This window comes from Octopus bimaculoides, chromosome 15, assembly GCF_046866305.1.
Source record: "Octopus bimaculoides isolate indiv1 chromosome 15, ASM4686630v1, whole genome shotgun sequence".
Classification (NCBI taxonomy): Eukaryota; Metazoa; Mollusca; class Cephalopoda; order Octopoda; family Octopodidae; genus Octopus; species Octopus bimaculoides.
The window spans coordinates 26,006,978-26,031,023 of record NC_142942.1 but is presented as its reverse complement, the minus strand read 5'-3'; the positions used below and the strand labels follow the sequence as shown (position 1 = coordinate 26,031,023).

Below are 24,046 nucleotides of genomic sequence, written 5' to 3'. Positions count from 1 at the left end.
TTCTAGCTTTCTTTATAGCTTTATTACTCCAGTACACATAATAGATAAAACTTTAGACATGATTATAGCCTATGAACGGTAATGTAAATACAAAATACATACTGGCATCTTCTTTGGTCCAGTTTAGATCGCATAATGTTCCCCAGCTACCACGTCGTCGGATTTGTACAATTCCATTGGAAAAATTATCTCCTTCAGTCAGTCGAACTGGAAAATAATGTTTTGATGCAGGTTTGAGTTTCATTTATCAAGAACAATATATACATGTTTGAAGTTACACACAGTTGGGTGAAAATATTTAAAAATTTATGCACATTGAACGGCAGCGCATATGATATTCTTAAGACGATCTTAAGCAGGATAGTATAAAAACATATCAAGGCAATGCGTGGTAATGATTGAGAACGAAATTAGAAATTTAGAGAGGGTGGTATTCTATCGTTTAAAACTCGTTTTGCGCAACACTTGGTTAACAAATAATAGAATTCGGAATATTCAGGCTAGGATTTAGTTAGTATTCATACAGCAACTTCAGTGAAGGAAAATGTTCTATTAGAAATAAAATTAAACTTTAATGTATTTGATATATTTAGAGTTTTTATTGAATGAAGTTTGTTTCTAAATGAGTTCCCTTTAGATACTATTTTGAATGAACAAGAGGCAGCTCAGTGCACCTCTTACGCTAGGTCTTATGTGTAGTACCAGCAACAGCATATATATATATATATATATATATATATATATATATATATATATATATATATATATATATATATATATATATATATATACTTTATTTAAGTTCATGAACGGGAACGCGAACCTCTGAATAACATCTTTTTGTTATATTTCGGCTGCTTTTAAATAAAGCATATTACTCTAGCTCTGGTATTTGAGTACTCTTTTTTCCAGCTTATTGCACATTTATGTGCTTACTCCGGTGTATATATATATATATATACATACATATATATATATATATATATATATATATATATATATATATATATATATATATATATATATATATATATATATATATATATATGTATGTGTGTATGTCTGTCTATCTATCTATCTATCTATCTATCTATCTATCTATCTATCTATCTATCTATCTATGTATGTATGTAAGTGTAAATATATACTCTTTACTCTTTTACTTGTATAATGAGGTCAATTAAGACGATTGCAACGAAACAAAAAATGCAGTAGACGGGGTCGGAAAGGGGAATTTCCGAGGTTCCTCAAAACCCCCACTCCTTCCGTTTTCCGCGGAAAGAATGCATTTCCAACAGCTTACGAGGTCAACTATGACGACTGCACCCCCACTAAAAAACGCGGGGAAAAAATTATTTAGTACCGAAATCGAGTCTGGTGTGAAACTATAAACGTACCAAAACGCTCTAATGCTGTAGTTAAAGCGCATAATTATATTATATGTACTGACAGAAATCATAATCGCCCGAAAGCACCGGTCAACAATTGTCTATCCTAATCGGTCAGTTTCAGCTAATTCCGTGCTTTACGGTCTCTGTCAGTACACACGTGTACAATTATGTGTTTCAACTGCAGTATTAGAGCTTTTTAGCTCTTATTTCTAGCAATGTAGGTGTTGTAACACCTTATTCATATTTAGTGACTAGTGTTTGAAAAATGAAATTTAGCTTATATGCTGTTATTTTCGTTATGAAAATATGATTGCTAACAGAATTAGGTGTAAATCGAATCACTGATAAACATATTAAATATAGAATGATTGATGAAATTAACCAGAGATGTCCTCCTGCATGGTAATATGGAGGTTTGTGTACAAAAAGTAGGGTAGACAATTCAGAAATTTCAATTAATTAAAATAACTTGAAAAATAGAATGTTGCTGGAACGAATGGGACCTTTAGCAGACATGCTTTTGTGCGTGTGACAATATTTTCTATTTAATGATATATGGAGTACTTCTTGATTTTAATGTCCGTATATTTTTGGAGAGTGAAGTTTTGTCTGGGTTGCAAAATGTGTGTCTATGTTGGTTGTATCATGTTTTCAACTGGTTTGCTATAGACCATTTATATATATATGCAACATTGCTTCAGAGAAGTTTATTTCTCGAGCGTAGAATGAAGAGATTGTACAGCTCCAATCACTGATAAACATATTAAATATAGAATGATTGTAGAGAATTACCAGAGATGTCCCCCCCCCCCCCCTGCATGGTAATATGGAGGTTTGCGTACAAATAGATGGGTAGACAATTCAGAAATTTCAATTAATTAAGATAACTTAAAAAATAGAATGTCAGTAAGGTTTAAAATAAGGATACATAACGTCTTTTGAAATTTTTTTGCGAATCGGTTACACTGTTTCTCTATAATAATAGACTATCCGCAATAAAGCTATTAATGCTAATAGTTGAATATGAGATAACTATTACATAAATACTTGATTACGAACCCAACCCATTTGAAAGTTCTCAAAAGTGATAATTTTTTATCGCTTAATAATTATTAAAAGACAAATTTTTAATATAGGTATTTTTTTCATGACCTACCTGACTTGTAACAAACAGCTTTAGGTTCTTCTGTGTTTTTGCATTTAGCGCCCTGGTGGATCCAGGTATTGTTACACTGTAGGAGGGATGTCTCATCTCCATTACAAGAATAAACACCCAGTACTGAAAGCGAATTTGAAGTTTTTTTCAATTTACTATATCCAACAATCCCATCTTTGTATCCCAATGACTTGCAAAACACTTTAACATCTTTATCAGTCCATATTTCTTTACAAATTGATCTCCACAATCCATCAAAAAAAACTTCCATTCGACCTTGGCTGACACTCAGACCATCTGCTAAACGAAAGCGGACTCCCTCTGCAAAAAACATTGGCATAACATTATACAACAGAATTCAGATAGGAATACGTAGAAACATCGAATATTTCATTTCAGAAATTGAGTTTTATAGACCGCACTGGTTATTAAAACATCCCTACTTTACGTTCAAAGAAACTTCTACATTAGTTAAAATGTTGTACGGACCAAGTTATTGTGATAAAACTTAAAACATGAACATAAATAAAAAGATATTACCGAAACTTTTAAAGCAAAGAACACCAGCTACGTGGTCTTGATCAAAAGTACAGTTAGTGTAGTCATCAAAAGCTGTGTAAGAGCAGTGAGATAAGCTGCCTTCCGTTCCAGTACAGTTGAAATGACTTAAAATAACTGGAGGTGCGTTCGTAGAGTATGTACTGCGAGATGCATATATCGCTACCCCATCATAAAAATCAAGTTCTCTACATGCGACATGAGCAGCTTTATCGTTCCACCCAACTGGACAAATTGTTGACCACTGATTAAATATTTGTGCTTCAAGTACTCCATAATAGATATTTTGTATTCGTGTGTGTAAAACTGAAAAGAAATGAAGAATACCAATAATATTATTAATAGGAAATTGTTGCACGAATTGTGGACACTAACAGATCTATCTATATACTCTTAATATTAATTTAGGTTTTTATTTTCAATATGATAATTGTCTTAAACTCTAGTAAAAGGGAGTTTGTTTTCATTTTGGATAATAAAAAGACGTTTGTATTCTTGTGTGAGTATGTTTATGTATGATATATAAAGATTTCCCACCTGTATTGTCTGTGAATAGAGCTGAATAAGCAACCTGTTAGCAGTATGGGTAGGAATTCCTTTATTCGACTCATATACATATATATAGATAATAACGGACGATGATCAGTCTATAGTTGAAAATTTCTAACGTGTAAAAATTTATGAAACTTTTTAACGGCAAAAATAATCGCTAGAACCTCTTTTTCAATTTGGCTGTAGTTTAGCAAACGTCTTCATGTCTCGTCTCTATTTTTATTTAGCATTACTGCTCCGATACCGCACCCAGAAGCACCTACAATCTCCACTGCAGGATCGAAATGTGCTAAAGACAAATCTGATGTTAATATCTTTTAATTTCGTTGAATGCCTTCTGACAATTTTGAGACCAATTCCACTTTACATCTCTTTTTAGTAGATTATTTAGTGGAGCTTCTTACCTTGTTCATATTTAGTATATAAATTTGATAGTAGTTTGCAAGTCCCCCAAAAGCTTGTAAGGTAGATATATTTGTCGAAGATGGCATATTGTTAATAACATTACTGCCCGCGACGGGTTTGGTTGACGACCAATTTTATGAAAAATTTGTCCTAAATATTTCATTTTAGGTAAAAAGAATTCACGCTTAAAGCCGTAATTCCTTATTTTTTCGAACACATATTTTACGTGTTCGATATGCTGATCACGGGGTTCACTTTTAATTTATATATATCATCCAGGTAGGCCATGGCGAAGTCACACTCTGCAAGCATCACTTGTTGAAATGTATGCCAAACGGAAGCCGGTTAAACTTGTCCAGACCTTTATGTGTATTGATAGTTAATAGCTTAGAACAATCGTCTTACACAATTATCTGTAACTAGGCATCAGACAGATCTAATTTTGAGAACAATTTATCTGGGATAAGTAACGAGTAGTTATACTGTTTTAAACAGTCGATTAGTCCCGTCGAGAAACCTGCAGAAACACGTATTTTATTGTTCTTTTTAATGTACATAGTTGAACTCGCTCAATCTGAGTAATCAATCTTTTCAATCACTCCCATTTTTTCCAGTCTGTCTAATTCTTTATTTACCTGTTCCAGTGCTGCAAACGGCATATTGCGTTTGAGTTTGAAAAGTGGTAATGCATTTTTTATCACCTGATATTTGGCTTTGAATTTATTGCACCGACACAACTCGTCCGAGAAACATTAGGAAACACCATTTTAACTTCTTTTAAAAATTTTCTGACTCTGTATTTGAACTGGCGCATGGCTCCATTACAATTTTAGAAAAAGTATTTATGGGTAAATCTCGTAAGTCGAACAGTTCCTTCCAGTCAATTGTAAAAAGGTTGCTTGTATTTTTTTAATACATAAGCTTTCGTTTTTATCGTCTAACCGCGAAATATAGCATTACGAATAATTTCGCCTTTAAAAATTAATTCAATCCTTGAGACACCACGAGCAATTTTTCGATGTTTTCTGCAGTGTAGATTTCTCGATTTTTTCCATGTGTTTTCATTAATTAATGTCACTACCTGTATCTAATTGTAATTTTACATTTGTATTATTAATTTTTACACACTCAAATTTCCTTTGCGGCTTGTTCGTATTTCTTGTTACCGATAAACTATTTACATGATTTTTTCTGTTGAACCGTTTTTAAAGTTTTTTTTATAGTGTGATTTTTTATGACTTATTTTACTACGCTTGAAGCATTTTCGATTTTTATAAGGACCGTGGAATCTGTAGTGTAATTATCAACATCCAAAACATGGGTTTTCTGCTTTTATTTTACTTTCGGTGGCACCGATTGTATATGGGAGCAGTTTCTTATGTCAATTTGTTCCGTATCATACTTTAGGTTTATTATTCTCTGGCATTGTTCAGATATTTCTTGTAGTGTTAGCTTTTGATTCTGCTCTAATTTAGTTAGAATTCAGTTGCAAATTTCTGCGTCTTGCCGTTAAACCTTGCACGAAAATTAAGCATTTGAACATATCTGGTGTCAGTTCATTGATTTTAAATCTTTCGCATTCCCTATTAACAATTCCAGCGCATGTAATAAAATTTCGTCCGCTTTTTTGCAATTTTCATGCATTGCCAACGCGTATTAAATAAAGAGCTTCCTCGCTGAAAATCTTTCAAAGGATATCAACAGTTTCTTTAAAACAGACTTCCCCCGGTCTCTTAGGCAATATATAGTTGCAGTATTTTTCGTGCCCGGCCAACTTTATCAACGAAGTCGATGAATTTTCTGTTTTGTGGAATAGCAGTTGTATTAATAGTTGTTGTTGCTTCTGCAATTCCATCAAATGCTGTTGTTACTGCTGTTGTTGCTGCTGTTGTCGTTGTCTTTGTAATTCAATTACTGACGCTAATAATTTTCCATGTTCCAAACAACAATCTACCCAGCCTGAGTTCGAATATCCTCGTCCTCAGTAATCTTATGTCGTGGGTTTGAATATCTCATCGCCAATAATGTTATGATGACGTTCGCATGTGCACAAGGGTGTAGAATAGTTTTACCCAAATAAATATTTGGATATGGTTATCTAGAATAACCTTTCGCAGAGTTAATATGTTCACACAGAACGTGCTCCGTACTACGCCAAGCGAAGGTACGATATTAAATTAACACAATAATCCAATACGAACGGTCAGCGCTGTCAACTGATTTCTTTATTGCGGCATGTAGCCTTAAAAACGAGGGGACATTACAAGGACAGACAACACAAAACGTGGGGTACATAAAACGAATGATGAAATACGAAATGAAATATTTAACAATGAAAGGATGTAATGGCTTACGAGCCCCCAAAGCTTGTAGTTCCATTTTACTGTTCTAATTATACATATTGATTATCAGTCTTTTTTGTCTGATATGTATTCCATGAGGTTCTCTAGTTCCATCACATTGGGTAAACTGTCATATTGTATATATATCCCGGTAGGTCTAATTCTGGTTCCAAATAACTCCATCAATCTTTCCTTTTTCTCTTCCTCCAATAAAACCGCTCTTTCATCAGGTTCGAACATATCATAATTCAGTTTGACTCTTATTAGATTTTTCATTTTTGCTAATTTTTTTTCTATCTCTATATCCTTACTATATCTTAACATTGTTCTTTATATTTCGTCCAGCAATCTGTCCTGTTTGTGCTACATATTCCTCTCTCCTTATTTTCTCCTTCTAATCATACTTCTTCTCTCTCGCTCTTTGCTCTTCGGTTTTTTCCCCCTGCTTGTTGTTGGCTCTGGTTCCTGTGTTCGAATCTCCATACTCTCTTTTTCCATTGTAACTTGTTTCTTTGTCTCCGCTTTTCTTTTTTTGGGGGACTCTTTGGCAGAGACTCCATTCTCGTTCTTTTCCTGTCTGTTGCAACTTCCTCCTCCTTTTCCCCTCTCCGCTTCTACCACCACTGCTTCTACTACCTCCATCTGTCCTTGTTTCTGGGGGCACCTTGCTTGCATGTGTCCCCTTTCTCTGCAGTTATAGCATATTGGCGGTCTCCCTCCCCCACCACTAGTCGGGTCTCATCGGGGAGCACCAACTCCTCCGCCATCTTATGTAGATCTGGCAGAGTTATGTGTATCAAAGCTTCGAGACCATAACCCCGCCAGTTGATCTCCGACTTCTCCACCTTTATTATATCCACCTTCTCCACCTTTATTATATCTACCTTCTCCTCGGAGTTGTAGATGATGGCTGTCACTAGCCATGCTTCGTCAATCTCTGGGGGACACTCTCCGCAGTAGGTCGGTAAGAGTGCCCACTTTGTTGATCTCAAAGGCCTTGCGTCCTCGTCGTTAACGAAGCGCACCTCCACCGTGCCGTACTTCCTTTCTCTCGAGCAAAATGCTGTAACTTCTTTAATCTCTTGTAAACATTTCTCAATTTCTTCGATTTCCGCTACTTCAGTCTTTTTGGTTTCTATGTTAAACGTTCGGTAAACTATTCTTTTTCTCTCTGCCCTTTGAAACATGTTGGCTGGTGGTGTTAAGCGGAGGCAATCTCCCTCCTTCACAATTGGTCCATTATATTCTTTAAAATCTCTTCCTTCCGTCTCAACTTGCCTCAGCTGCAACATGTTGGGTGCCGGGCTTTTGCCCACCACCGCAGCATAGCTGCCAGCTTCCATGCCCAACAATGGGTAGAAAAAACAAATTCAACAATAGTTCAATCAACAATCCAACCACAATATCAACAATTTCAATAACAGTTTCAAAAATCAAATTTCCACAACACACCACTCTGTCAACTACCGACAGTTCTCTATTTTATTGAAATGCGTCAGTCACGTGGGGGTGGTCAGGATCTTTCCACAACAATATGTATGTATATATTTATATATGTATACATGACAGTCTTCTGCATAATTTCGCCTACCAGATTTCACTTACAAACCAAAGTTCTACACAGATACGTCTGCACACTGTATGCATTAAGGCAAGGTATTTTAAGGGCGAATCTAAGGCAGAAACGAGAACGTAGTGAATGAGTGAATACGGACGATATATAGAGATATATCGTTTATCGATCGATCGATCGCATTATCAATGACATTGCATAGTACTCGGGTACTACAAATGATTTATGTCATAAATGTCTTGTATACTTTTCTCTATTATATGTTATATGAAGTATTTCTTCTCATAAGTTTGAAGTAAAAATTAAAAACAATGAAACATTGCACTTCAATATTAACATTGTTGAGTACTTACGAGCATCAGGATTTTCAGAATCAGCACAAAATACAGAAACAAATCTCTCCGAAGGGCATTGTCCAAATTCCAGCTTACACTCTAATAGTGATGCTTCTGTTCCTGTACATCGTAGCCTTGTTATATGAGTGTTTATATTTACTGGGATATTTTCAAAAACAAAACCTTCAGGTGGGTATTTTTGCTTTGTACCAGAAACGAAACCCAATTCTCGACATAAAACATTGGCTTCCGTAGAACCAAACCCAGCGTTGCAAATACCCATCCAAGAATCATTGACAAATATTCCAACACGGCCATAATAAGAAGAATCACTGAATAAATTCACTGAAAGTCAGGAGAAAATAATTCTTTAATAAAGATATTATATATATGCACAAACATAGAATCATTAGAGTTGTATGACATACAAGTCTGTGTATTTACTAAACATATATTTTTAGCCAGCCGCACTGAGAAAAATGCACATTATAATAAGACTTCATATTTTACCCTTCTTTAACAAAAACAACGACTAAAAATTGACCTAACAAATTTAGGTTTTTGCACAATTTTATTAGACTCCGAGTTCTCATTTTTTTTATTATCACAAATAATAATTCATAGCTATTCATAGTGCACAGAAATGCAGATCGAAATTCAATTCGTCTACTATAATGTGCATAAGAGCTCACATTTTGACAACGTTTATATAATTAGCCTCACTGTAAAAAGTAAATATTGTCATTAAATAAAAAGATATCAACCTGGAAGTTTCAGAGTTCTTTATTGCTTTATCTCAGACTCGAATAAAACTGAATCTATTTTCCCTAATTTCTATTTCAACGAGTTAACGACTATATGTCAATGCATTCGATAGTTAACATGATGCAGAAAGTGAATCAGTCGAAAGCCCCCCCTGTTGCTAATATCTGTGACTACTTCTTCAGCTGACACAGCTGTATGGTAGTACTCATTAAGCTTGTTGAAAATCTTCAAAATATCTTTAAAGAGCACAAGAGAAAGCACTGCCGAATAGAAGGCAAAAAAAGGTCTAACTTCTGGATAAATTAAAATCGAAACAAACAGTCTGATAAAATGATCAATAATATATATTGAAAAAGAAGGAGTCACAGAAGATCTCACGTGTATGAGCAAACATGACCCAAACTTTAAATATGAGAGAGGGAAATGACGCTTCAATTGTTCATGCGGTTGTTTACAACTTTCAAGGCGCTCTCATCAATAATCTCTCAGAATAAATGCTAATGAATAATACAATACTATCTTGCTTGATATCGGAAAAGTAAGAAAACTAATGTTATAAATTACAATAGATAACAATTTCGGATATAGGGTTAAGTAAAATATATTATCCTTAATATAAATATGTTGCATAGGACGCATTAACTGAACAAATTTGTGACTGTTTATATGAAAGACAACGTGAAACGTAAGAAACTATACTTGACAACAGTATTTAAATTTAATTTTAAACATAGGAAAATATATAATTTTAGAGATAAATCAAAGAATTGTAGGGAAAGGATTTCCCGATAATTTCAGTTTAAAGGATAATATTCACAAATTAAACAAACACGCACACGTGTGCGCCTACATACACGCCCATACACGCACACACATTATCCTCTAAATAGCGAACTTAGATAATATAGAAATATTAAATCAGTCATTACATCAATGGAAAACATAAAAGATGTGTGACTAGGTTAAATGTAAAGATAATCAATTATGAACTGAATGACAAAAATAAAATTTTGTTTGCATTAGTAAAATGTAAATAACATGAAATATATTAGTAAAAAACTGTTGAAAGTTCGATTATTCCCCAAATATTTCGCCTAGACTCATAAATGTACATTGCAGAGATACTGGTACACCACATACATGTACACTACATAGATACCGGGCTTACTTTGAGCAGAGATGGTCAGACTACAAATATGCCACTCGTCTTATGGGTAACAACGTCATCTTCCAGCTTCTTGAATGTTGCGACGAGACTCCGAGAAAAGATCTCACACGGACGTTCGGCGCGCTGGCCTTCAAAAATGAGCGAACAGTCCTCAGTCACATTAAGTCCCTGGCAGTTCGCCAAGAAAATGTCATGGTCGCTCGCGTGCAGCTACAACAGATGCGCCAGGACCGGGACGAACTCTCCAGGGCCTTCGCTGCGCGTCTCCGAGGGCCGTCAGATTTAAGGTGGAATGCCCCTCGGAGGGCTGCCATGCCACGATTGATTGCCGTGGGTTGGAGGATGAGGAGATCCGCCTTGACATCCTGGGGGACTTCAAGTAAGACATGACCCTGGAAGAAGGCCTCAGGTACATCGAAGCAAAAGAAAGCGGAAATTGCTCAGCCAGCCGTTTCATGGGCTACAGAACCACTATAGCTCATATAGGCGTCAGGAGCGGCACTCGCTGGTCAATAAATCCAGTGAAGCCTGTGATACACCCGCCTCTACTCCCTGCAGTCACTGCGGAAAACACGGCCACGGGCGTCATATACAGGAACGCATGAAGAAATGCTCCGCCTGTAACCACAAGTGTGCTACGTGTGACATCCTGCACCACTATGAGAGTGTCTGCTGCCGACAACGCCGTCCTCAGCGACATGCTCAAACCAACGTAGCTGATATGGAAGACCATATATCTGCAATATTCAACAGCCTATGCCTTGTGGTCGACCTCCCTGACAAATCCTCAACCCAACCAATAATTCCTGGACCATCTGTATTCCTGACGCCAACACCAAAGACGAGACTGTCTTCTCAACTCAGTTTAACTGCTCTTCATGCAGCTACACCACCGACGCCTCCGGCCTACCTAACGTGCCCACTTCCTGACACCAAGACCACCACGACCGGGAACTCATCTCCAACACCTATCCCCAGAGCCACGCCAGCTTCCCCCATCTTCACCACCTCTCCTACCTCAGACCTGCCACCAATGATCGTATCCCGAGAGCTCCTCAAGCCTTACGACTACACAATCCCCCTGGCCTCCAAGAGTAGCCCTTGCTTGATGAAGCTGATCCTTCAACCGGTAATCGCCCCGTTCCGTTCGTCACTCCTCCAGACTGGCAAATACTGACATAAAAGCCTGACGCACAACTGACACATTTCCCCTTGAACGTAACACTACCAATATCAATTAACTGTCCCTCACATTAATTATCTCATTTTATTTAACCATGTACTACATATCATCAGTCTTCTTTGCTTCCCTCCAAAGACTTAGGGAGGGCATAGAGGATTATAACTAAACACACATATATTATCATCAATTCGCCATACATTATTCGTTTCATTATCCATCATCTTTTCCTTCACATTTCAGGTATACTAAAGACACTTTTTGTCATTGTTCCAATCTACGTAAATAAAGTGTTAGTGAAAGCAAGGAGTTGTCAGACATATTTAGATACTGGTAAATTTTACACAAACGGTTATGGGAATTGAAAAATAGTTTTCCATACAGATATATTTAAAAAAATTTCCAAAAGGCACTGAAAAAAAGAGAGAATCGCGAAAAACAGACGCTTAAAAAGTTATAGCAGAATCCGTAGCCAAAGTACTTGTGAAGAACAACAACAATTTAAAACTGGTTCCGGAGCGGTTAATAAAATTTAAAGCTAATTTTGGTTGCAATACAGACAAAAATCCTACGAAGAAACGTAACGAATTATAGTATTTAGAAATTGTGTGTTGAATGTAAAACTACTATCTGTTCTTGTTCGTTCTTTGTTGAATGTGGCTAAAACTACATCCCTAGAGTACCAACAACACTTCTTAAAACGAGTCAGCAACAAAAGGTGTAACCGCGTGTGTGACCGGAGAATCGCAACTACTCCTGCCTATATGTTCTCACAAGCTAGGAAACTATGGAAACCGTAACAAAATGTCCGCTTGTTGTTTTTGGTTCTAAGTACGACTCTTCACTTGCTCTGATTAGCATTATTGTGAAAAAAGATTGCGCCGGAGAGTCAGTCCTACTGTCTCGTCCCCGACTTTCTGACTAGTGGCAAACTGGGCTGAGACGGCTGGAAGTATACCAAGAAGCAGAGACATTCTATATATCTCACCGTGCTTTCAGATATGTGTTCTACAACATTGTTGGATATTACACCTTACTCCCCAACAAGACTTGATAACCGATGATTGAATTGCTTTCACAACACAGCATATCAGATTTAAGCAAGAGTTTAAAAGTCATCGGCCACAATCTAGTTTAGTAGGCCTGCTAATGCCATTATCTACATGTTGCACTGCAACGTGCAGCCAGTTCGTGAAGTTACAGGGGAGAGCTGAGGACTAGGCAAAGGCAGATGACCTGTAGTGAAAATGTATTGATATGTACATTCATGCCATCACGTACCGTAGTAATATTGTTTCTGATGACTAATAAGCATAAAACTATAGATATTTAAAGAAGCGTAACATTTGAGGCAAAAAGAATTATCAAAATGATGTGAACTGTTTACTTTACCTGCTGGATAACATTTAACTGTAGCATGGTCCTTACAGGGCTTTATCATGTTCGTCCAATTCACTATACGAAGAGGGCAATCTAAAAGAGATTCTTCTGTGCCTTCACATTCAACAGATGCTAACCATACATTTTTTCCAATTGATGTACTTATGGCGGCCTTTCCACCACGATAATTCATTTTCTTGCACACAACAATCGCGTCTCTGTCATCCCATAGATCAGCACAGATTGAACCCCAAAGATTATTTATTTGAACTTCAACTCTGCCAGTGTTTCCTTCTCCAATCAGTCTGTAGTTAACAGGCCTTGGCTCTGAAATACATGATGGGAAAATAGTTTACGTGTGTACACACAATCAAATGATTTCAGTGAGAAAACATACATACATGCATGCATACATGCACACATACATACATACACACATACATACATACATACATACATACATATATATATATATATACGTAAATACATACATACATACACACATACATACATATATATATACATACATGCATACATACATATATACATATAAATTAGCTACCTGGCGGATGTTAACATAAAGCTGAAGATCAGTGAAAAAGAGAATACCTACGCTGAACTATTTGAGAAATCTGCAGTGACTCTATCCAGATTACAAGTACCAGTTTAAACCTGTAATTACTGGGGCCCTGGGATATGTAACACATTGCCTAGATACCAATCTTGAGAAATTAGGCTTCTCAAACCAGAATTGAGAAAGCACATTCGAAGACTACAGATCCAATCCATCACTGGAACTGTAAAATTATTTAAAACTTTCCAGAAGTTTATCATCTAAATATATATGAGCATGTCTAGATATGCAACTATATGTATGAGAATACATATTTAAAACAAAACATAGATCTGCACATATACATACATACATACTCACATGCAAACATTTATACATGATGACCATCCACGCGTGACAGAGGAAGACCATTGCGCGCTCTAGGACTAGCTTATATTTTGCATTTGCGGCTCCGTTGGTGGCTAATGAGCCCTGCTCTTGACAAGCATATACGACTGCAAACATTGCAAGTCAAGCTTTCCCCATTCACAACACTAGCAGTGCGCTTTCGAGCAGCACGCTTAAATTCTTCATGCAGAGTACGTGCTCTCTTAAAGGTGTCAACCGCCTCCTTAACCTGCTTCCTCCATCTGTGGTGATGACAGGCATTTCTCTCCCAGTCAGTCTCTTGCATAACACAGGCCTTAATGAGGACTTGACGCAGTCCTTAAATCGCAGCCTTGTTTTCTGGCAGAATTTCTTTCCAATAATAAGTTCCCCATATAGCATCAGGTTAGGGATCCTGCTATCCTTCATTCTAATAAGGTGTCCAGCCTAATGTAATCGGTGCTTGTGCACCATCGCCTAAATACTCAAGATATCAGCAGACTTCAGGACCTGTGTGTCTGGAGTTTTTAAAGCCCAGCCAACATTCAGAACGTGTCTCAGACATCTCTGATGAAAGCGTTCAAGGATCCTTACACGACGTTTGTAAAGGGTCCATGTCTTACATGAGTAAAGGGGCGATGTCAGTACACATGCACGGTACATAGCAATTTTTGTTTGCTTTGTGATGCCATGCAGGGACCAGACACGAGACTGAAGAGACCGGGAGGAATCAGTTGCTCTCTGCAATCTGAAAGATATTTCATCATCCATGTGCTGCCCAGGTAGACAAACTTGTCTACCACTTTCAGGATCGTTCCTTCAACCAGGATGAATGGAAGTATAACGTCACCATCAGAACTGCTTGTAACACCAAAGATGAACTGAAGGCAAGGATTATGGCAGCATTCCACATATAGATTTCCTGGTGCAGGCTGGAACATCACAAAAGCCTTGTACACGACATACGTACATGTATACATACATACATGCATGAATACATGCATACATACGTACATACATGCATACATACACTATGTTGAAATTCTAATGAAGGAGCCTTGGATCTAGGTTAGAAACCGGCTCTTTCTCTATTGGCAAGAACTGTTTAAAATAATGAACAATGACACACACACACACACACACACATACACACACACACAGATATACACACACACATGAAGGTGCATGACTTTGTGGTAAGGATATTCGGCTCATGATCGCATAAGGTCTGGAGTTCGATTCCCGGGGGAGCATTGTGTCCTTGAACAAGACGCTTTATTTCACGCTGCTCCAGTTCATTCAGCTGATAAAAATTAGTTCTTTCTGTTATTGAATGGGCCAGCCTTTTCACATCCCGTCTCACACTGAATCTCCCTGAGAACTACGTTAAGGATACGCGTGTCTGTAGAATGCTCAGTCACTTGCACATTAACTTCACGAGCAGGCTGCTACATTGATTGGATCAAGTAGAATACTCCTCGTCGTAACAGACGGAGTGCCAATGTATATATATATATATATATATATATATATACACACACACATGTATATACACACACACACACACACACATATATATATATATATATATATACATTTATACATACATACATACATACATATATAGAATGCGGTGAAACTGTCGTCTAAATTACGCAAAAAATGAAAATAACACTGACATCTCATTTTAACACATATATTTACAAAATCTACATAAAAATATCTTGAAATACTAAAGAGTAAATTTATCCAATAAAATTGCCATTAGTTTCAACCACAGTCTCCAGACGACTTCACAATTCCTTGCAACTCTTCTGGACGGTGAATGCTGCCATAATCCTTGCCTTCAGTTCATCTTTGGTGTTACAAGCAATTTCGTTGGTCTCTCGCTCAACTGCGCTCCACATAATAATCAAGGGGGTTGCAGTCTGGGGAGTAAGGTGGACAGATGTTAGGGGTTGATGTTGTCGCAGAAATTGTCTGACAGTCATGACTGGGTTCTCCTGCTTCTGTAGCATGGTGCAGAGTCCTGTTGCCAGACATAGGGTCTTCCAGCAACCACCATCTTGACTCACGGCAGCACTACCTCCTCCAGGTACTTGATGCAGGCATCCGTGTTGAGTGTGAGGCCGTGTGAGAAGATGAATGGAGGCATAACGTCACCATCACTAGTAATAACTCTAAACACCATGATGTTGACTGGATGTTTGATTTTTATCACTGTCGGTACATGTCCTCAGATTGCACTGTCCCCAGATTGACACCCAACATTCTGAAATGTTCATATTGGAGCTTCCGGCGCGAATGCCAAGCAGTACAGCATGTTGTTTCCAAATTTCTGGCAGAGTGAATTGCGTTATAGTGCTGTTTTTTCTCACAGACTACTATCCTTTGTAGTCGACAAAATAAAAAAGAAACAATGCACATGCGCGAAATTAAAAATATTAAATGGCGACAATTTATCCATCACACATGGTTGATGAGAGAGACGGAATATGGAAGACACGAGAATTTTTCTTTTTATTAATCTCTACAATTGTTATATGATTCAGTCAAACTTCATACTGGTCAAAAGAGAGAAGTAACCTTCTGTTGTACATCCATTAATGTTATATCATCTGGAGAAGTGAATCCATGTAGATGATCAACCAATGTCCACAGATACTACAACTACACTGTAACCATCCCAGGAATACGGACTGTGATCTTAAGGGACATATCATTTGTGGAAACACGCGTAGCGATGTATTAAACGTTTATAAATTCCATCCAGTTATTACGTATGTATATGTGCTAACTTTTTTCGTCTTTTACTTGAATATATAAATCTATCTATCTATCTATCTATCTATCTATCTATCTATCTATCTATCTATCTATCTATCTATCTATCTATCTATCTATCTATAATGTTTATGTATATATGTTATATATATATGTATATACATATATTTATTCATTTATTTATGTATCTATATACATATGTATGTATATATGTATGTATGTACGCGTATATATGTGTTCGTATAGGTATCTGTGCCTGCATGTGTATGTATGTATGTATTACGTATGCATGTGCTTATATTTAAGACAATGTGGCATACAGCCAACGGTAATCATTCATGAAATGTTATTTAAGGGGCAAACTAAACTTAATTATCTGTCGAGTTTGAAAAAGAGTCATATAGAAAATTTCCAGGCTCAACAGACCAATCTGCTACAACATATGTGAATGGTTCGAAGAAATGAGTGTTTTCTTCATCAGAGAAGTGTAATATAACAGAACATCTGAGCACATCTCCAATTATGTCTACTACAAAAGAACCTAAAAAGATAGTTTAAAAAATCTGCTAGATAATTTATGATCTAACATCGATACATACATGCATGCATACATATTATATATAAACTACTATTGAAAACTATAAAGCTATATGGGTTTTTAAGCTATTTAGAAATTTAGCTTTGTATTTAAATGGACCAAGTGGGTATAATATATTATTAATTGGTATTTCTTTTATTCTTTTACTTGTTTCAGTCATTTGATCGAGGCCATGCTGGAGCACCTCCTTTAGTCGAAGAAATCGATCCCAGGGCTTATTCTTTGTAAGCCTAGTACTTATTCTGTCAGTCTCTTTTGCCGAACTGAAAATTTACGGGGACGTAAACACACCAACATCGGTTGTCAACCGATGGTGGGGGACAAACACCGACACACACAAATACACACGCACACATATATATACAACGGGCTTCTTTCAGTTTCCGTCTACCAAATTCACTCACAAGGCTTTGGTCAGCCCGAGTCTATAGCAGAAGACACTTGTCCAAGGTGCCACGCAGTAGGACTGAACCCAGAACCATGTGGTTGGTAAGCAAGCTACTTACCACTCAGCCATTCCTGCGCCTATTTCGTGAATACCTTGAAATGTAAACCTTGTATCCTTATTATCACATTACAACACCTGATTTTCCAATTTTTCCTAGCATATCAACATTTCAAAACTATAAAACCAATAATTCATTTTCATTTCTTTCCAGATTATTTCGAAAAATATTCGGTTCAATCATATTCTCCGTGATCCAGATTACATTCCCAGTATGTCTAAAGCTACAAAGTTTTCCGAAATTGAACAAGGGAAGATTCTTACACTGAAAATGGAAGGATTGAGTAATCAGAAGTTTGCCGAGCAGATTCAGCAAAGCAAAACGCCAGTGGACAATCTTCTGACGACTACAACAGGGTTCATGCTGGTGGACGTCCCAAGGCTAAAGGGATGAAACGGCCATTGTCAGAGCTGTGAAAAAGTCACGCTGTTCTTCTGGTTCTAAAATCAAGGCATCAGCAAAAGTCGGAGCTTCGACATCCATCGTAAGAAGAGTGATTTTGAGCCATGGTTTCACCTGAAGAAGCGTCTAGACTGTTCGTTATTGTCCCCTTCCCACAAAGCTGTTAGATTGGTCTTTGCTCAGCAGCATCAGACATGGGATGGTGAATGGACCAGGGTTCTGTTCTCTGAAGACAAAAATGTTGGATGACCCCGACAGTTATAAGTATCACTGTGCAGATAAATGTATAGAAAATTCTACTTATGCCAAGTGGAAGAACAGCGGATGAGGTCTTATGGTGTGGGGAGCAATATCAGCCAATGGGCAGCTGCCACTGGTCATCATGGATGGCCGTTTAAATGCTGCACCATACATCAATATTTTGGACGGGGCTCACATTGACGAAGAAGAAAGAAGGCTCCATGACGAGAAATTTTTTACTTCAACAGGACAATACTCCTATTCATAAAGCAAAGACAACTTTGGATATCCTCCAGGCAATTGAGGTTGAAGTCATGCCATGGCCAGCCAGAAGTCCTGACATTAATCTTGCCTAGGAAGAACATCCACTTGATCTACTTCAGAAGTTGATTGGAAGCATGAAATCGCGTATCTTTGAAGTAATTCAGAAAGGTGTATTGCATGAGAATATCATTGAAATATATCTTAATTTCCGTTTTGCATCATTTTTGCTACATTATTCAACCTGGTGTAATAGTTTTGAACAGGGTATTTCTAGCTCTGTATGTTTTTGAATTATTATCTAATTTATTTTTGGGTTTGCAATGCCTTTTCTACCTAGAGATGAGTTTCGTGAATTTGGGTGGAATAGTTCGCCAGAAAAAACACAATACTCTGGCTTTATAGTTTTGAAGAGCAATTTATATGCATATGCCTGTCTGTATGTGTGTGTGTAGTATGTATGTTTGTATGTATGTATGTATGTCATCATTCATTATATTTCAAGATTTCTTGCTAATTGAGAAATAGGCGGTTTCTAGCCTAGTTCCAGCTCCTTCTTTGAAATTTCAACAGCATCAGCAGGGTATTTTTTCATGTATGTATATAGGTAGCATTTAGAGTCAGTATATGTGCAGATTTGTATGTTTTGTTTTATGTATGTCTTCTCTTGCATATATACTTAAATGATAAACATTTGGAAAGTTTTGCAGAATTTTTACAGTTCCAGTGATGGATTGGATCTGTAGCTTTCGAAGCAGCTCCCGCCTTTCTGGTTTTGAGAAGCCTAATTTCTCAAGATTGGTACTTAGGCAGTGTGTTACATATCCCAGTGCCTCAATAATTACAAGTATAAACCTGAACTTGTAATCTGGATAGAGTAACTGTTGGTTTCTCAATAGTTCAGCATAGGTATTTTCTTTGTCGCTGATCTTCAGCTTTATGTTAACATCCGCTGGACAACTGATTTCCACAACCGTACACAGTTTCTCTATCCCAAATCATTATGTCAGGTCTATTATGTTTACATTTTATTGAGGTGTCCACTGGGACATTCCTTCAATACTCCTTATTATGAGTGGCTATGGATTCTACTATACTGTGGATTATTATTTCTTTGGCTTCGGGATTATTTTTACGGTAGATCTAATTATACAAAGTCTTAACTACAACATCATGTCTCATCGGTAGATAATACCATGATGACATTTTCGGACAACTGCTTATGATATGGGTGTAATCTTTGTGTCAACTCCAGAAAGCCTGCATCGGTTGTCACATTTTGCTGCTTTTTCTGCGTCTTTTGTGCATCAGGTATTTGGTTGATATTTCTTGTTCCTGCATTGCAAACACATACCTTTCAAAGTGGATTTATGTATGCATGTATGTATTCAGAAAATGAAATATATCGCTTTTACATTCTCGAAAGTGAAATAATTTCAACTAGGCATATGCACAATCACTGAACATTAACTAAAGAAGAAGAATAAGGAACTAACCATCCGAGCAAAAAACTGCTGCTCGCTTGTTGTGTGTACAAACAGAGACATTACCCAATTGCGCGCCGGGGCAGTCGCTTAAAATAGCTTCGCTTCCAGAGCACTGAAGATTGCTGAGCCAGTAAAGATCCTCATTCGAGCCCATATGGTTATGTTTAAAAGAAAAACCACCTCGGTAACCGGAATTTTTGCAGACAACTTGAGCTTCTTTCTCATCAAAGTCATCCGTACAAATGTAACCCCAATGGTCAAAATATTGAAATAGAACTTCTCCATAATTTCCATTTTTTATTCTCATTCGAGGAACTAAAATAAAAAAAAGAAATATCATGTAATAATAGTCATAAACATTTTTGCATAAACAATTAGAATATACAAATGTTTTTCACGGCTATTAGGTAATGAAGACACTTGTCTTCATTATACCTGTAAAAGAAAAAAAAAACACTATGCAAATATAATCTTAATCTTAATAGCTAGAGAATATGTAAAAAAACAAAAACACTATGCAAATATAATCTTAATCTTAATGGCTAGAGAATATGTAAATCATATTCATTTCGATAAATAAAATATTCGTTACCTGTAGACATTGATGCTGAGCACACAACAAATGCCTGTGCATGAAGGCATGATATCACATGAGATTTCTTTTCACATTGCTGAATAGAAAAAGTTGAACGTGGGTTACAGATAAGTTTTGAAATTTGCAGGTGTTCTTCAGTAGTTGGTGGCGCTCGGAGAATTTGCATACCGAAGAAATAACCGAGATCTTTACATGCGAGATGAGCTTTGAATTCATTAAAATCTGGATCACAGACTGGGAGAAAACCATCGTTTCCACTATGGAGCAACAATTCACCATATGTCTCGTTTGGATGCAAGCGAACTGAATCAAAAGGAATTATATCAATATAGAATACATATTCTTCCGGTGAATCTGAGTTCGATTCCAGGCAGTGACATGAATAATAATAATAATAATAATAATAATAATAATAATAATAATAACGAAATTAGTAGACAATCAACACAACTAAGTAACAAGAAGAAAACAAAAATACTGTACAAATACAGCATTACAGAAAAAGACTTACCTGAGGCAAAACAAAAACTAAAGCAAGACATCCTTGCCAAAGCACAAAGGATCCGCCGGTATGAGAAACGCCAACGTTTCTTTGAACAAAACAAACAGTTCAAATCAAACCCCAAAAAACTCTACCAAGAACTGGGTAAAAATAAAATAGACATTACTGCAGCACCAACAGCCGAAGAACTGGAAGAATTCTGGAAACAAATATGGTCGGTGAAGCAACAACAACCCCAGAAAAGGACCATTAAAACAACGAGCTTAGCACCTGAGCAACTCTGGGCCCCTATAACAACTGAAGAGTTCACCCAGACACTGCAAAGACTAAGCAACTGGAAGGCACCTGGACACGACAAGATCCCCAACTTCTGGTTAAAACACCTGCCAGGAATGCATAAAAAGCTGGCAGAAAACTTTAACAACATACTAGCAGAACCAGAGACAATGCCTGAATGGCTCACGAAAGGGAAAACCATCTTAATCCCCAAATCCATGGAAACAGAGAAACCACAAAACTATAGACCTATAACCTGTCTCCCTACGATCTACAAAGCCTTTACTGCAATAATATCGCAGAGATTGAGTAAGCACCTGGAAAATAACAACCTGTTTCCAGAAGAGCAGAAGGGATGCTGCAAGGGCTCATACAGCTGTAAGGACCAATTATTGATCAATAAAGCCATAACTGAAGACAACCGCAGAAAGAAGAAAGGCCTCAGTATGGCCTGGGTGGACTACCAAAGGGCTTTCGACAGTGTTCCCCACACGTGGATTCTGGAAACACTAACCATAAACAAGGTGGCACCAATTATTATAAAATCCATAAGGCACTCAATGAACAAATGGCAGGCAGTGCTACAGCTCCAAACAAAAGAGGGACTTGTGAAAACGAAAGCCATCCCCATTAGAAGAGGAATATTCCAGGGAGACACGCTATCTCCACTCCTGTTCTGCCTGGCACTCACACCTTTAACTGAATTGCTAAATAGAACTGGATGCGGTTACAAATGCTACGGATAAACAGTCAGCCACCTTTTATATATGGATGACCTAAAATTATATGCAAAAAATGACAAAGAGCTAGAAACACTACTACAGACAGTACACGGCTTTACCAAGGAAATAGATATGAAATTCGGATTAGAAAAATGTGCCAAAGCAACCCCGAAAAGAGGAAAATTAGTTAAAAGTAGCAATATAACACTAGATAAAGCCAATGAAATAAGAGAACTAGACGAAAGCCAACCATATAAATATTTAGGAGCCAATGAACTAGATAGGATACAACATACACAAATGAAAGAAAAAGTAAAGAAAGAGTACTATAGACGAGTTAGATCAATACTAAAAACAGAGCTTAATGCTAAAAACACGATAATGGGTATCAACACTTTAGCTGTCCCAGTTATAAGCTACAGCTACAACATCCTTAACTGGACACTAAACGAACTATCTAAAATAGACAGAAAAACAAGAAAAATAATGACAGGATATAGGATGCACCACCCAAAATCTGACATAGAAAGGCTATATATATACAACGCACAGAAGGTGGCAGGGGTCTTATACAGCTGGAAAACTATTATAAAATAACCACCATAGGACTGCAAAAATACCTACTCCAGAAGCAAGGAAAATTAATACAAATAGCCACAAAACACGAGCAAAACAAAAAACTGTTTTCAGTATTTAAGGAAGCTGACAAATACAAACAAGAAATCAATCTACCTAACAAATACGAAGAAGAAGAAGAAGAAGAAGAAGAAGAAACAACAAAAGCTATAAAACAAATGAAATCCAAACTAAAACTAGAACAGCAACGGACCATGATAAAACGATGGCAACAAAAACCCCTACATGGTAAATACTGGGCTAAACTAAATGCAAAAGAAATAGACAGAGAAAAATCCCAGCAATGCTTGAGAAGCTCAGGACTCAAAGCAGAGACTGAAGGATTTTTAATTGCTGCACAAGACCAAAGCCTCCCCACCAGAAATTACCAAAAACATATAATGAAAAGAAACATAACAAGTAACTGTAGAATTTGTGGAGATGGAGAAGAAACAATAAATCATATTATCTCTGGCTGCTCAGTCCTGGCTAAGAAGGAATATATTCACAATCACGACAGAACTGGGACCTATATACACTGGAAGCTATGCCAACACTATGGAATAACAACAGAAAAAAGATCGTATAAACACACGCCAGAAAAGGTCACAGAAAACGAGAAAGCAACCTTACTCTGGGATATGCCAATACACACAGATAGAGAAATTAAGGTAAATAGACCAGATATAGTTGTCAAAGATCATGAAGAAAAAAAAACTTTCTAATTGACGTATCAATACCAGCAGATGACAATGTCTCTCTAAAAGAAATGGAAAAACTTTCAAAATACAAAGACCTGGAAATAGAGGTAACTCGAATGTGGAATCTAAAAACAGAAACAATTCCTATTATAGTAGGTGCCTTGGGTATAATAAAAAATATTCAGACAAATACCTAACAAAACACCAGGACTTACAAATATATATAACATACAGAAAATTGCACTACTGGGCACTGCACACATCCTACGCAAAACACTTTCAATACAGTAACCATAAGAGCACCACAGCAAACCACAGCACATACCCAAGGCACACAAAGCTGCGCTCGGTAGTGAAGTGAAAGCACGTTATAAAAATAAAACTACTGAACAATAATAATAATAATAATAATAATAATAATAATAATAATAATAATAATAATAATAATAATAACAACAACAACAACATCGAAAAATACTTTAGGAATGAGAACTCAGGTTCGAAATCTCCCCAGGCTGGAGAGTATATCAGCCGAAACGTTGTGTTAACAACAAACAATATGAAGATAAATATCCGTCAAATGTAAATAATGTAAATAATAACTATCTATAT

General features: G+C 36.8%; 1 protein-coding gene across 2 annotated transcripts in view; it reads right to left on the bottom strand.

Moving 5' to 3' along the window:
- LOC106872843 (uncharacterized) overlaps window positions 1-24,046 on the bottom strand; it is a 265,208-nt gene that overhangs the window by 63,122 nt on the left and 178,040 nt on the right. For both annotated transcript variants that reach the window (XM_014919977.3, XM_052973204.2), the window contains exons 14-20: window positions 20,616-20,921; window positions 20,033-20,338; window positions 12,818-13,132; window positions 8,331-8,657; window positions 3,088-3,411; window positions 2,548-2,868; window positions 103-207 (exon numbers count right to left, since the gene is read on the bottom strand). In XM_014919977.3, the coding sequence (XP_014775463.2) occupies window positions 103-207; window positions 2,548-2,868; window positions 3,088-3,411; window positions 8,331-8,657; window positions 12,818-13,132; window positions 20,033-20,338; window positions 20,616-20,921 (2,004 nt within the window). The remainder of the gene's footprint in view (window positions 1-102; window positions 208-2,547; window positions 2,869-3,087; window positions 3,412-8,330; window positions 8,658-12,817; window positions 13,133-20,032; window positions 20,339-20,615; window positions 20,922-24,046) is intronic.